Source organism: Hypomesus transpacificus, chromosome 22, assembly GCF_021917145.1.
Source record: "Hypomesus transpacificus isolate Combined female chromosome 22, fHypTra1, whole genome shotgun sequence".
In the NCBI taxonomy this organism is placed as follows: Eukaryota; Metazoa; Chordata; class Actinopteri; order Osmeriformes; family Osmeridae; genus Hypomesus; species Hypomesus transpacificus.
The window spans coordinates 4,778,138-4,793,554 of record NC_061081.1 but is presented as its reverse complement, the minus strand read 5'-3'; the positions used below and the strand labels follow the sequence as shown (position 1 = coordinate 4,793,554).

Sequence of the window (15,417 nt, the reverse complement as noted above, 5' to 3'; positions counted from 1 at the left end):
ATGCCTCATGTATCACCGGCCAAACTGGCTAGCGAGTTTTTATTAACACCCGCCAAATTGAAATTTAGCCCGCACTAGGCGGGTTGGCGGTTGTTAATTTAGAACCGTGTACGTAACGCTAGCCACAATGCAAATTTCCGCTTTGTTAAACACTATTGACTTATGCTAGAACCGAAGTTCAATGTAAGTTATCCTATTAATATAAATAGTTTACAGTATCCTCCGACCAGCGGTGGTTCTAATACCTCGGTAATACCTCGGATACACATGAAAAAAGGGGCCTGAAGAGAGAGTTACGGCTTCAGGGGCCTGAGGAGAGAGTTCCGGTTTAGAGGGGCCTGAGGAGGGAGCACTGCAATAGGGGTTATGCGGAGCGCTCAGCGTTCGAACCGGAAAACAGATTTGTTTCCGCTTCTCACTTCTGTACACATCTGCAGCGCTAGGTGATCCAAATAACTTATATTGACAGGGAAGTTCAAGGATTTTATAAGTTGTATTACTCTCTACATTAGGCTAAGTGTGACATGGAATAAAGTGATGAGTTCTTATAACGTTATAATAGCCTAACGTTAGACCGTTAGGCTATTATAGGCTATCACAAAAAAGGAGAATGATGACCTGACTGGTATCTTAGAGAATATTATGGAAGACTGGTTAGTTAAATTTCCTAGCGCCATTCTGTTATTGGGAGGGGACTTTAACAACATTTTAGACTGTAAAATGGATAAATGGCCTCCTGGTAAGCCAAATAGAAACAATACTAGTCTCATAGCATTTATGGATAGATTTGATCTCATAGACATATGGAGAAAAAAATATCCTGATGATAAATCATTCACGTGGAGTAATAGTACAGGTTTGAGTCAGTCTAGAATAGATTTTTGGTTAATCTCTGGGAGTCTGAACAAAGATTCTGTAGAGGATATATGCCCAACTCGTCTTACAGATCATAAGGCGATATGTTTTTGTTTAAAGTTATCCAATTTGAAAAGTGAGACTGCTCAGTCAAGGTATTGGACACTCAATTGCTCTCTATTACAAGATGATGATGTTAGAACAGAAGTTTTAAATCTGATTTCTTATTTTTGGTCAAAAGCTAAAGAAGAAGAACGATTTAGTAGTAATTGGGAGCTATTTAAATTTGAGGTGGGATTTTTTTGTTGTTGAAAATATGGTTCTATGAAGTCCATTCTCAAAGATCTGCAGAATTAAGGGTAATAACAAGGATTACCTTTTTGTCAAATAAAAGCCCAAATACTTTATTAGACGAGGAAAAGGTTGAGTTAGTTAATCTACAAGCTAAATTAGATGACTTGTATAATCAGAAGGCAAGGGGTGCTTATATTAGCCTGGCTCTGCCCTCCTACGTACTTCCGCTCAATTTGGATTTTGCTTCTGTACTAGGTCTGGGATGTCGGTTCTGAAGTCGGTTTCCAGAAACACATTTTTGTAGGTCCAATCAGCGAACAGAGGAAGTGGCTGAGAACGATGACGTTAACGTTGTGCACTTGTTTGAGTAGTTCAGTAATGGCGGCGGAGAAAGATGCGAGCGAAACTATTCTGCGGTTGTGGCAACGCTGCCGAATATAGGTTAAAGCCGGAGCAATAACATTCCTTACTGAGTTTTGTTGGTGGCCATGATGTTGTGGCCCTCCTCCCCACGGGGTTCGGGAAAAGTTTGATTTTCCAGCTACGGCAGCTAGCTCCGTTACAGTAGTGGTGAAGGAGTTGGCTAAGGCGAACGCTTGCGATTGGTTATGGCAAATCAGAGTGGCTCTGGGTGGATCCAATAGTTTTAAACTTCAACAGAGGACCCGCCTTCAAGGAAGTTAACGTTTGTCAATCGAGAGATCCCAGCCCCTCTGTACAAATGAAATGTACGAGGGTCTGGTTAGGACCAGGCTATGCTTATATTAGGTCGAGAGCTAAATGGTTGGAAGAGGGGGAACAAAATTCACACTATTTCTTTAATTTGGAAAGAGCTCATTCCAATAACCAGAGTATTAATAAATTGAATATTGATGGGGTTATTACAGATGACTTCAAAGTGATATCCAATTATTGTAGCAATTTTTATAAAAAATTATATAGCTTTAAGTTTTGCCATAGAACTGTGGATAATTACCTGGACTCTCTGAATGTTAAAACTATTGATAAGAGATGGAAATGGAGACAAATGGAGATGTGCAATAAGACTATCTCTCTACAGGAGATTAAGAATAATTTGGATCTGCTAAAAAACAACAAATCACCTGGTACTGATGGGCTGACGTCTGAATTTTACAAGGCATTTGCTGATGAACTAGCTCTGTTTTTATTGGAGGTGTTTACAGAATCTTTAAAGAAAAATTGCCTCCCAGCTACTATGACTCAACGGGTGACTGTTTTAATTCCCAAACCCAACAAAGACAAACTGCTAATTGACAATTGGCGCCCAATTTGCTTACTTACAATGATTATAAAATTCTAGCGATACTTTTGGCTAAAAGACTCAAGATGGTGTTGACTTCTATTATTGATGAAACACAATCTGGTTTCATGGCAAAAATACATATTACAAATAATATTAGGCTGGTTTTGGACATTTTGGATTATTCAGACGTGATTGATGATAATGGTTTTATTTTGTTTTTGGATTTTTACAAGGCCTTCGATACTGTGGAGCATCAGTTTATTTTGCATTCTCTGAGAAAACTTGGATTTGGTAATTACTTTTCTACGCCTATTAAAACTTTGTATATGCATAGTAATAGTTCTAATCAGTTAACAGGCGGCACATCTCCTAGATTCGAGGTGTCTAGAGGTATACGGCAGGGATGCCCTACCTCCCCCTATCTCTTCCTTTTAGTAGCTCAGTTGTTGGCTGACCATATTAAAGCTAGTGCTGTGAAAGGTATCTCTCTACTTGGCAGGGAATTACTATTGACACAGCTGGCAGATGATACCACACTATTTCTGAAGAATCAGTTTCAAATTCCTGCTGCTATAAAAGCAATTAAAGAATTTTCAGAGGCACCTGGTCTACATCTGAATGTTAATAAGTGTGAACTTTTGTCTATTAAGGAGTGCACTTCCTCTTCTCTTTACAATATTCCAATTAAAGATGAAGTTCTCTATTTGGGTATTGTAGTTACCAAAGACCAACATAAGAGAAGTCATTCCAATTTTTCTCCTGTCATTAAAAAATCTCAAAAAAGATTTAATCAATGGCTATTTAGAGATTTATCATTGAGAGGTAGAGTGTTGATTACTAAGGCAGAGGGTCTCTCTCGTTTGACTTATGCGGCTTTGGCACTGCATCTGGATAATAAGCTACTAAAGGAGATAGACAAAATGATATTCAATTTCATCTGGAAAAATAAGACACATTATATAAGAAAGACTGTTCTTATGGATTCCTATGAAAATGGTGGACTAAATGTATTGGATTTTGGTACTTTAAATAATACTTTTAAGTTAAATTGACTGAAACAGTTTTTTGGAAACCCCTCTACAGTTTGGAATATGATACCTTTCCACGTGTTGTCATCTTGGTGGCTTAGATTTTTTTCTTGCTTGTGACTATGACATTGACAAAATTCCTGTGAAATTATCTGCATATCATCGACAGGTTTTTTTGGCTTGGTTTCTCATATACAAACACAATTTTTCTCCTCACAACTATTTGATCTGGAATAACAAGAACATCTTATATAAACACAAATCTCTCTTTTTGGAAAATTGGGTCTGTAATAATATCTTGCTGGTAGATCAATTATTTAATGAGAAGGGTCATCCTTTCACTTATGAGGAGTTTCTTGCTAAATACAGGATTCCAGTCACACCTGGGGATTATGCAAAAGTCTTTGGCGCAATACCCTCTGGTATTTGTCTGCTTTTTAAATCTCAGCCAAGGGTTACACTCCAAAATTGTCCCCTTGTGCATAATCTTGTTACAGACTCCCCTATAGGCAAAACCTGCTTTTCCAATACTGGTAAAATTATAATAAATCTATTCAAAATTTGTTTCAGAGAGATATAACTACAATTCCTTACTGGAATCGTTTTGTCAATGATATTGTTTGGAAGAATGTTTGGCTTTTACCTAATCTATATTTAGTCACAAACAAAGTGAAGGAAATTTCATTTAAACTTATCCATAAATGTTATCCAGCAAAAAGCTATATTAAGAAAATATTTAAGAAAGACATTGATGTTGTTTGCACTTTTTGTAATGAATGTGAAGAAACGGTTGAGCATTTATTCTGGCATTGTCCAATTGTAAAATAATTTTGGCAAAATCTTTTTAAGTTTATTACTGAAAATATTGAGGCTGATTTCTGTTTATTCTGGAAGGATGTATTGTTTGGGCTTTTTGACGGTTCCAGGAAAAACACCTGTGTATATATTATTAACCTTATTATTATTATGGCCAAGTATCATATTCATAGATGCAAATTCATGGGAAGAAAACCTTCCTATATTGCCTTGAAAGGAGAGCTCAGACAGTATATTTTTTCAATAAAAAATTATCTTAAACAAAAGGCCATTAAAACAGTAACAATCTGTAGTAGTTTAAATATATTAATGTAAAGGTTTATATCCCCTAGCGTAATTTTTTTTGTTATGTTATTTTGTATTGATACATGTTTACTCTGAATGTAAATTATGTTTTTTTACTTTATGTATCTTATAAACTCCAATGCATTTGTCTTTGTTGAAATTGCTAATAAAAAAATAAAAAATAATAATAATAATAATTTAAAAAAAAAAGGTCCTGGAGCTAGGGAAAAAAAGTAGAAGGGTCCAAAATGCAGTGCTCCCTCCTCAGGCCCCTCTAAACCGGAACTCTCTCCTCAGGCCCCTGAAGCCGGAACTCTCTCCTCAGGCCCCTTTTTTCATGTGTATCCGAGGTATTAGCGGCACCGCTGGTCGGAGGATACTGTAGGCTATTTATATTAATAGGCAAACTTACATTAAACTTCGGTTTTAGCATAAGTCATTAGTGTTTAACATAGCGGAAATTAGCATTGCGGCTAGCGTTACGTACAGGGTTCTAAATTAACACCCGCCAACCCCCCAAATGCGGCTAAATTTCATTTTCATAATAAAAACTCGCTAGCCAGTTTGGCCGGTGATACATGAGGCATTTCATGAACGATACATAAGGCTATGTTCTCGGCATGGTTATTGTTAATTTATCCCCCTGCAGTAGCCTAAGTTTCCCATGAACACTGTGCCGTAATCCTACGTTATTGGAATATGGAATATATGTTTAGTACTATTATTACACATCTTGATTGAGGTGGTAATTGATGAAGCAACATTTAACATAAATACAAGGATATATATTGATTTCAGATTAAGAGAGTAGTGTTGTTTTTATTATCAACGTTAAAAAATTAATTATTTCAGAGCCGGCTCTTGTTGCCCTGGAAACAATAAACAATAACACGAGCCAGCTGTAGCTGCTGCAAATGACCAACGGAAAAAATGTGATGATATATGACCACTAGATGACGCTAAACTGCCAAACCTATTTTCTATGCTTGCCAGGGGCAGAACAGTCATGTTCGTAATGTTAGCAATGCGTAATGCTAGCCGCAATGCTAATTTCCGCTATGGTAAACACTATTGACTTATGCTAAAACCAAAGTTCAATGTAAGTTAGCCTATTAATGTAACTAAATAGCCTACAGTATCCTCCGACCAGCGGTGGCGCTAATACCTCGGATACACATGAAAAAAGGGGCCTGAGGAGAGAGTTCCGGCTTCAGGGGCCTGAGGAGAGAGTTCCGGTTTAGAGGGGCCTGAGGAGGGAGCACTGCAATTGGACCCTGTTGAGTGAGTGACCTGTTGTATCATTAGGCCAAATTTGAAAAAATTGGGCCAAGGACTTTTTGAGCTATTGAGTCATTTCATGGAGAAATATAATAATAATAGGAATAATAATAAGAATACTAACAAAAACAATAGGTTATCTCCTACCGGAGGAACCCTAATACATTTTTTTTTACAAAGATTCGCGTCAACGGAAGTCCTGCAAATACACCAAACCACCAGTAGTGACAGTAGTGTACCGCTCCAAAGAAGAGATAGTAGAAGAAGACAGCCGAACCTGCATTGTTTTGGATAAAAAAAAGTGGAAAGCAAGATATCCTTTTAAATTGTTTTAGAGGCATTTGCTAAAACATTTATTACATTTGCCTTATTATAATAAAGCTTAGATGCGCAGGCTCGGTGGTCGGGCTTGTTTACGTCTGAACTGTCACGCTGATAGTACCTGCTAGCTATAGTATAGCTATAGTATAGCCTATAGCTAGCCAGAAAACCAGAAAAACGGACTGAGATTATATCAGGTAAGTAGTTTATGTCCCCATCGACAATAAAACAACTGTCGATGTCGATGACAGTTGGTGACGTTTATTAGTCCAGTGCTTCTGAGGCTTTCAGTGGTTGTTTAATGTCTTTAATGTGTCTTATCCATATATTAAAGCAATAATGAAAACAAATACAAAATTCTGAATAATATATTGTTTATGGTCACATATTAACATAAGAAAATTAAGACACTTTTCAGTCCTCCTCATATATTCAACAAAGGCGGCAAGGTGCTCACATTGTTGCCAGATTGGAAATGGTATCATACTAAAGGCTCAAAATCATCGTATTTGGAGGATAATTATCGTGCATCTGGCAACACTGAAAAGGCGGTTTACGCGCAAGAAGGTGGAACGAAAGGGAGATACTCTTCCAAAACGTGTAAGGCCGGGCGTAATAATTAGTTTGTGAAAGACCCAGAGAAACACAAATATCCGACGAGGCAAAATCCCGGACGATTTTGGAATCTCTGCCGGACGCATTTTTAAGCTCTCAAAAAGAGGATGTCTGGTCACCCTAGATTTAAGGGTTTTTGTGATTTCAAGTTGGGATAGCTAGCTAGCTAGCTTGCAAAGCAGTTGGTCTCATAAAAACATGGTTTTGTCTGCCAACCTAAACGAATATGCTGCAAGATATAAACAAAATGTATAAGAAAACATCTAGACAAAATTAAAAGATGACCTGACTCCATCAGTGCTGAATGTGAATTCTTTCGAGGTAGGCCTTTTTAACTACAACTTGATTTTATTAGCTTGGTCAGCACTGTGTAAAGGACATGAAACAATACTGCTGCTGATATTTTTTTACTGATGACCCTCAATGCCAGGGTGAAAGATGGGCACCTTCGGAAGCCGTTTCCAGGATTCTTCCCAGGGACCGGAGGAGGTGGTAGAAGGGGCTGGTATCAGCCACAAGCACGGGTGTGACTGCAAGAAGAGGAAGAGGAGCGCACACTGCGACTGCGACAGCGAGCCCGAGGAGGAGGATTCCCTTCTAGACACACCACGCAGGTGAGAGGCCCCACCATTCAAAGAAATGTGGTATGAACGGTAAAATAGTAAGTAATAAAGTAATAAAAACTGTGTTGGAACTGTAACAGGAAGAAATTGAAAAGCACCTCAAAGTACATCTACCAGACCTTGTTCCTGAATGGAGAGAACAGTGATATTCGTATCTGCGCCCTCGGGCAGGAGTGGAACCTGCACAAAGTATATCTCTGTCAGGTTAGTGACAAACACATGCTTACTGAAGAGCAAGGGCTTTAGTGAGGGCACAGTTGACTAGCCTGACGTTGTCATACTCATAATTCTAATCAGAATATGAGTCTGAGAACTCTCCGTTGGGCTTTGACTACGAGGCGTGTTTCAAACGAGTCTGGAAAACAAATGCCTCTTCGCTCAATTGGATAGATCTACAACCAATCAGAGCAACAGAGTATGTGACGTATGTTAAGCGCCGCATAGTTGTTGTCAATAGAACTAAACTGAGAGGAAGCTAAATCTTTACTGACTAAACTGCAAGCAGACTTGAAGTATGCTTGAAGAATGAATACAAACGATTTTTGCCGGTGTTCTAAAATTAATTTAAGGGTAGGGGGAGTACTTGTTTACACGGTCAACCTTTTTGAGCAAAACAATAAAGGGCAATGCATACACAAACAAGTTCTCCGTTTAGGATTACAACTCCACAAAAGAAAAGGAGAAACCACAATGGCCACTGGGTTTTCATTGTGTCCCATCTTCTTCGTGACCATCGGGGCCAGCTGATTAATTAAACTTTTACCGAATCCCGTAGGAAAGACGGCAAAAACGTATTTTCCATCGACAAATGCTTTGATTGCGTCTCTCTGTTCTTCTTTTTTCTTTCTTTTCTTAATGCGCTGTCGATGTCTTCTAAAACAGACTTGATGGCAGAATCATAACATCCCAGATCTCCAGCGGTAGCCATGTTTGTTCAAAACGAATTCAACTTAAGCGCTCTTTTGTGTCGTGGGTGATTACGTTACTGTTGATCATCTGTCCATCATCGTATAAAGCCCGCCCTAGCAATTTCATTGGTTCGCCCAGATTCCGGTTTTCTGTAGTTGGTCCCCAATACGAGACCCTCCAGACCCAACTTCCCGACCAAATTTTTTTGGGGGCGGGGAGAAGTTGGGCTGGCAGCCAGGCTAACAGTTGACAGTATCTTACACAGATATGCAAAAACAACCAATTTAACCACTCAGAGTTTTTGCTTCTGTGTTACAACATCCGGCTCCCTGCCAGGACCTACAGTAGGCTTCTTTAACGCTCTCCATCAGAAACTTTATCAACCAAACTGATACCCATCACCTACCCTTGTTATTGGTGTCAGGTGCCTACAAAATACAGCAAAGTTTTAAAAAAGTATAACAAATATCACTATATGAAAGTATAGGATTTATGATTTGTAAATAATCAATGGAAGCCATACAATCAAATTAAATGCTGAATGTTAGGGCTTTCATTACATAAGCCTCACACGTTACATAGATGTTATGAAGCCAATGAACACATTTCCTTTACAAAGCTAAAATAAATAATAAAATAAAAAGCTTATTATTCCTCACTCCTCTTCTCTCCCTTCCACTCCTGATATGCAGTCAGGCTATTTCTCCAGCATGTTTAGTGGCTCGTGGAAGGAGTCCAACATGATGGTCATAGAGCTGGAAATCCCAGACCAGAACATTGACACAGAAGGTGAGCCTATTCCAAAGCAGAAGGTTGATTTTATATTTACCTTCAATTATTTATTTAGCTGATTATTTTATTCAAACCAAGGTACAAGTGGTGCATAAACTGTAGTAAGTGTACACTCAGTTACATAACTGATAATCAAGAACTAGAGTTTGGTTATAGTCCAGTTCTAACAGTATTTATTTAGCTTGGGTTGCATCATTGTTCCATTGTTTTGATGTTGTGCTTCACTAGTTATGGTTACTACTAGATATATTGTGTTTGTGTGTGTGTGTAGCTCTGCAGGTGGTGTTTGGGTCTTTGTATAGGGACGACGTGCTTATCAAACCCAGTAGGGTCGTTAGTATCCTTGCAGCTGCTTGTATGCTCCAGCTGGTCAGTATATTCTTATCAATATGATTAACCGGTAACCATTAACACATCCACATAGATCAGAATATATTTTACATAGATTGGGAAAGATAAAGATTTATGCTGTATACAGAATATTTATTTGGTTCATGTACAGGACGGTCTTATTCAGCAGTGTGGTGAGACCATGAAGGAAAATGTCAATGTTAAGACTGTGTGTGGTTACTACTCTTCTGCCAGTATCTACGGACTAGACTCAGTAATGAAGAAGTAAGCTCAACACATACACACCATTGGTCAAACGTTTTAGAAAATGTTCACAGTTTTATTGAAATGTAAGCAGTTTCCCCTCCCTTGAAATAACCCAAAATGGTCAACTGCAGGTTTACCAAAAAGTAAAAAAGCCATTTCATACACCATCAAAACGCACTTGGAAACTGGAGAATACTCTGACAGCAAAAGGTCAGGCAGACACAAGGCCACAACAGAATCTGGAACGTTTCTGAGAATCAACAGCTTGCGTGATAAACAGCTCACAGGACAATAGCTTCAAGCACATCTTACTGGTTGAAGTATGCAAGTTTCAATATAAGACTTTAGTTGCTCGATCAGGACTGTGATGGTCTGGGGCACTGGATCTAGAATCGCGACTCGCAAAGAAGGAGTGGTCCTTGAATAAAGATGTCTACCTCAGCATTTTGCACCGCAATATCCTCTGGTATACGTTTAGTTGGTTAGATTGTCATCCCACAGAAAGATAATGACCCAAAATATATTTCGATGCTATATCAGAACTACCTCAGAAGAAAACCCCCAAAATGATGTAATGACCAGCACAGTCTCCTGACTTTGTGTTACATCTGCAAAAGGTGGCTTTTTTTTGATTGGTTAAACAAAATTAATCCATTAATTTCCAATTATTTATTTGTTCTGTGCCTTAATTTCAGAGTACATGCAGACTGTATACATTTAAATAAAATCTGGAAACCTTTGATCTTAGCTCTTCTAGATTTAATACAATACGTAACTCAATAGATTTTTATCCTTATGCTCACTTGCTTGTGTCTCCTGCAGGTGTCTGGAATGGCTCCTCAACAACCTAATGACGCACCAGAATGTTGACCTTATGAAGGAACTTGGGTATTTTGAATGAATAAGGCTTGAATTACCAATAATCTTGATAACCATCTTAACAATGAGCTTATACTGTACTCAAATCAATAAGTCAATGTGTTGCCATCAAGTAAGTATTTATTTTGGTTTGTACTTTGGTCCTTATATTTTTTCACCTGAAATAATTTTTGTCTGAATAAATATTGATGTAAAAAAATTAATTTAAATACCGTAATTTTCGGACTATAAGGCGCACCGTTATATAAGCCGCTGCAGCTAAATTGAATGATGTGTACATATATAAGCCGCACTGGACTATAAGCCGTAGGTGTTTTAATGTTTACTTACCATATGTAAGGGTATAGTCAGCTTATAGTCTGAAAAGTACGATAAGTACAAATTGCTGCTTCAACAAAAGGTTTGACATAGCTTGGAATATACACCATGTTGTCTCTATGATGCTTCTGAGCAAGGAGGTCTTCTGCTCTGGTTGTGCAGGGTGGAGGTTATGGAGCAACTGATCCAGTCATCTGACCTGTTTGTCATGCAGGTGGAGATGGATGTCTACACAGCCTTAAAAAAGGTAGCCAGCTTCCATCTAGCTCCCCTGGGCTGGATGGGAGATGGATTGCTTATATGTCTGCGTCATTTCCTTCTTTTCCCTTCTTCTCTCTTCCTCTCAATTAAAATGTTCTCCTCAGTGGATGTTTCTGCAGATGAATCCCTCCTGGGACGGTCCCATCAAGCAGCTTTTGGCTGATGCCGACTCCTGCCTGTGTAAACGCAGGACAGGTAGGTGCTTCTGTGATGTTGCTGGTACGTAATATAGTACTGTAAAAACGGATTTAAACAGTGTGATTCACACACACATTCATTTACGGTTAACGAAGTTAACAACCGACTGGCCAGTTTGTCCTGATGTTTCATTTTGTGCAGAGCTTGCTGAGGAGGAGCCTTTCTTGAAGACAGAGGAAGGATCTCTCTTCGTCCCAGTCTTCAAACACGTCCGCCTGCAGTACATCATCAACGACCTGGCCTCAGCGCGCATCCTGGAGAGAGATAACATCTTGCCTCCTGGTGAGCTTAAACAGCACCATTACAAGGATAATCATGTTCATCAATTTATATAAAGTATTAAAAAATATTGATAAAGAGTATGATTGATTGGTGTTTGTTTTGACTTAGTCCCACCCCCTTCTTCACAGAATGGCTAACCTATGTGTACAAGAACCAATGGTTTGCAATGCTCAGGACAGAACACGACAACGACAATGGGTAATGTTCAGTGTTTCAATTAATTGCAACTCTTTCTGACACATGGTATACTAGTACACGTACAGGCCAACTTTATTAAGCTGTTAATGTTGATATTTTATGTTATCAGTTAACAATAACTGGGAGTATTGACTCCTGGTAGCCAGCTATAAAATCATAATTGCATCTTGTATTGTTAAACTGACCAAATATTTAAATTGTAGTCATTGCTATTAATGTGCCTGTAGTCCCCAGGAGGCCAATAAGGAGGAATTTGAGGTTAACAGCATGAGGTGTGGCAGGAAACTGAGTAAAGATGGAGATGTGAGTCATACTACCGGTCTCTCCCATATAAAGTCTAATTTAGTTGAACTTGTACAAGAAAATATGGATGGTATCTAAACGTGTTTTATATTTACAGCTTGATATTCAACTTCTCTTATTTTAGTACTGTTGGCGTTGGACAGGATTCAACTTTGGCTTTGACCTGCTGGTGACCTACACAAACCGCTTCATCGTGTTTAAGAGGAACACACTCAGCCAACCTTGTGGGGGTGCTGTGAGTCTGCAGCCTCGCAGGCATTTGGCGTACAGGTAAGTCAAATATGCTATACCTTTTCCTAATAATTAGATAATTGATAACAATGCCATAAATATTTATGTACTCAACAGTCTGTGTTTTTATTTTCAATTGAGTATTCAACATTTTATTTGCTTGAAAATTTAAAATTAAATATAACATATGTACTTCCTCCTTTTTTGTTCCTCTCCTTGTTTCCAGGTTACGCCTGGCTTCTTTTGATAGCAGTGGTAAGCTGGTTTGCAGCAGATCTACAGGTTACCAGCTTCTCACTCTGGAGAAAGACCAAGTGAGTAAAGGGGTTTGAACCACCTGTTAGCAAAATGTATAAGTTTAGTTGTGATATGTCTCAATATTAAGTAAAAATGCATTGCTACAGTAAATTTTTAAATTAAATTTTATTTTTTCTACCTCTTCTTTTTTCCTCTTAATCTATCTCAGGAGTATGTGGTAATGAATCTGGACAGCAGGCTACTATCTTTCCCCCTCTATGTGTGCTGTAACTTCCTGTACACCTCGACACAGTCAGACAGACGGCCCAACAGCCCAGAGCCAGAGTGCAGTGCTCGCAGTGTTTTGTGATACTTGGGACACATCCCCTAAACCACAGTGTGCAGGCAATGGCCACTTACTGTCATAGCTGTATGATCCCTCACCTTGACTTCTGATGTCTGCATGCTCTAGAGCCTGGCCTGGGAGTTATTTTATGATCGTATTAATCTTTCTGTAGCTTTCTTTTTTTTAATCAAATGTTCTTACTTTTATGTTAAACTTTTTCATTCCTTTTGACATCTCATTTAGTATTGTTTATTTTTAAATATTGTATGAAAGAAAACATTAGGAAAAACCTTCAACATCCCACACATTATCCGCTCCTGAGGACAGTGGTACTATTAGAATTGTGTAATTATACAAACAGGGGACTCAAAGGGAAACAAACCTCTATTTTTGTACATCCATAACTGTCTTTAATCCTCTTTACTTACTCTTAGCTTATGAACAATTTGTTCAAAGTGTTTTAATTTAATTTGAATAACTAAATGCTAGGATAAGTGCACTGTGTGGGAAAGTATTTATCTGGACCAAAGTGAAATAGCAGTAATCCCTTTACTACTCCTTCAATGACCTAGATTTAGTCACTGGTGTCTACAGATGATCCAGATCATTACATTTGTCATTGCAATATTTTTTGTTTAGATGTACCCTCATTCAAATGCAAAAAAAAGTGTACCATTGTATGTACCTGCACATGTACTTTGGACAGATCATATGTCCGTGCTGACATACTGTATGTGACTGTTGAACATGCCTATTGTTAATAAAACTCAAGAGGAGGAAATGGCATCTGCACAATATTTTCAATTAAGTTTAGTTAACCCCCCCCAATATCTTAAGTATTAACAAGCCTGTTACAATCACCACGCTATTCAGATGTGGACCTATTGGTGACAGTTTTTCTGCTATGAAACATTTACCAACCTCAGCTATAATACTTATCCTCAAGCTCTAGGTGACAGATGTGCTTTTCTATTAGTAATTATTCTATTAGACCATTCAAGAATCTTCTTTAATTTCCATGCTTAACAGATTCACAAACAAGGTGAAGTTTGTTCCACACTCGTTGACAGCAATCTAAACAAATATCAGAGGTCAATGGGGAAGAACAGTCACACAAAGGTAACAAAGATTTCAGAGCACAATTAACAAGGAAGAGTTCATTCAACAACAATCAACAACTGTTCAGTTGTGTTGTAATTCACCTTGATCCCAAAAGTTCACAGTGACCAGAGATATCAGGCTTTTTTTTTCTTTCAGGGTTACTATGTTTTTCATCTGTTCTTGTCAGCTTGAACACCACAACAAAATAGGTTTTTCCAAACCCTGGTACTTTAACTGAGACAAAGAATCTGAAATGGACAAGCCTTGCACATAGACTGGCCAGTTTGCAGAGTATTTGAGAAGTATGTGCCCTCCCCCGACTGTAAAGCCTTCACAATAATCTTCTGAAGCAGAAACCCAACCTCCCAAATCCAACTTCATTAGATCTTCCATTGTAACTTATTTTCACTGCAGTGTCACCATTACATTATGTTAGTTATTAGTATAATTACTTCTCCTTCATTCGAGATAAGTAAACTATGAACTCCTCCCTGCTCATATAGAATTGGGTCCAAGCTGTCTAGTGAATTATCTGTAGCACATCTCCTCACTGAGGTATAGAGTCCAGGTTGTCTTTGAGTCTGCGTGTCATGCTAGGAATTAAGTTGACATGGTCATCCACACAGGTGCCCACACAACTTTCCATCAGTGCACGTACCGCTGGCTCCTTGTCTCCTGAGTCAAACAGGTCCTTGGCTTTGTCGTTGCAATGCATAGTGCACCTGCTAAGTCGATCCTGGAGATAAGGAGTAATTGCTTTAGCGTAGACCGTTGGCAGTGAAACGGCGACGGGTGATTTAATATAATCACTATTGTGATCACATGCATTCGAGGTGGTTTTTGAAATACTCACTTGAAATTTTTCTAGCTCAGAGGTAACCACTCCTTGAGCTTGGGCCAGAGGCGTGTGACAGCGGTCAATACAGTGATGCACCTGTGACATCGAGTCCGTGGAGTGCTCACAACATTCTGCACTGCATTTGAACATGAGACCCTGTTTACATTAACACAGATAATTCCATTCGTAAATTGAACAAGAAAACAATGGTGATTTGGCAAAGTTGTATGCTATGTCCACTTACTTGCATTTTTCTAATATGGTCTTTCCAAGTTTTGAACCATATCCTCTATCACTGACTGCACACGAGCTTGATGCGCCTCTGCCATCTCTGTATGCAGCGATCGATATAAGAATCACAGCTGTAAAATGTGGTGCTTTACAGGGGAGTTGTGTTTTCACAACAGATATACTCAAACTACAAAAAAACTATTGTATTCTATCTTGAGGCTATTTGCATTGCTGTTGAGGTCACGTCCCAAGAAGGCATGGCCTCATCACGTCAAAATAACCCCTTTTGCGATCAAGTTCCGCTTCCTCCCTCAATT

At 38.6% G+C, this 15,417-nt stretch overlaps 2 protein-coding genes across 5 annotated transcripts; one reads left to right on the top strand and one right to left on the bottom strand.

Moving 5' to 3' along the window:
• Positions 1 to 5,783: 5,783 nt before the first annotated feature.
• gmcl1 (germ cell-less, spermatogenesis associated) lies at positions 5,784 to 13,714 on the top strand. Of its 4 annotated transcripts, XM_047044414.1 has the most exons (17): positions 5,791 to 5,823; positions 6,001 to 6,338; positions 7,055 to 7,077; positions 7,187 to 7,370; positions 7,460 to 7,583; positions 8,981 to 9,077; positions 9,352 to 9,449; positions 9,583 to 9,695; positions 10,500 to 10,565; positions 11,037 to 11,121; positions 11,240 to 11,330; positions 11,475 to 11,615; positions 11,744 to 11,813; positions 12,041 to 12,116; positions 12,241 to 12,386; positions 12,574 to 12,661; positions 12,814 to 13,714. In XM_047044414.1, the coding sequence occupies exons 4-17, from the start codon at positions 7,195 to 7,197 to the stop codon at positions 12,952 to 12,954; spliced, it is 1,512 nt and encodes a 503-aa protein (XP_046900370.1). In that variant the 5' UTR covers positions 5,791 to 5,823; positions 6,001 to 6,338; positions 7,055 to 7,077; positions 7,187 to 7,194; the 3' UTR covers positions 12,955 to 13,714. The 4 variants fall into 4 exon arrangements, with proteins under 4 accessions (XP_046900371.1, XP_046900370.1, XP_046900369.1 ...); XM_047044413.1 differs by lacking the exon at positions 7,055 to 7,077; XM_047044415.1 differs by lacking the exons at positions 6,001 to 6,338; positions 7,055 to 7,077 and having other exon boundaries at positions 5,784 to 5,823.
• Positions 13,104 to 15,416, bottom strand: fam136a (family with sequence similarity 136 member A). The gene is given in 4 exon segments (XM_047044416.1): positions 13,104 to 14,767; positions 14,885 to 15,025; positions 15,114 to 15,135; positions 15,137 to 15,416. Coding segments are annotated over 4 exon segments (414 nt in total). The 5' UTR covers positions 15,199 to 15,416; the 3' UTR covers positions 13,104 to 14,578.
• Position 15,417: the final 1 nt, after the last annotated feature.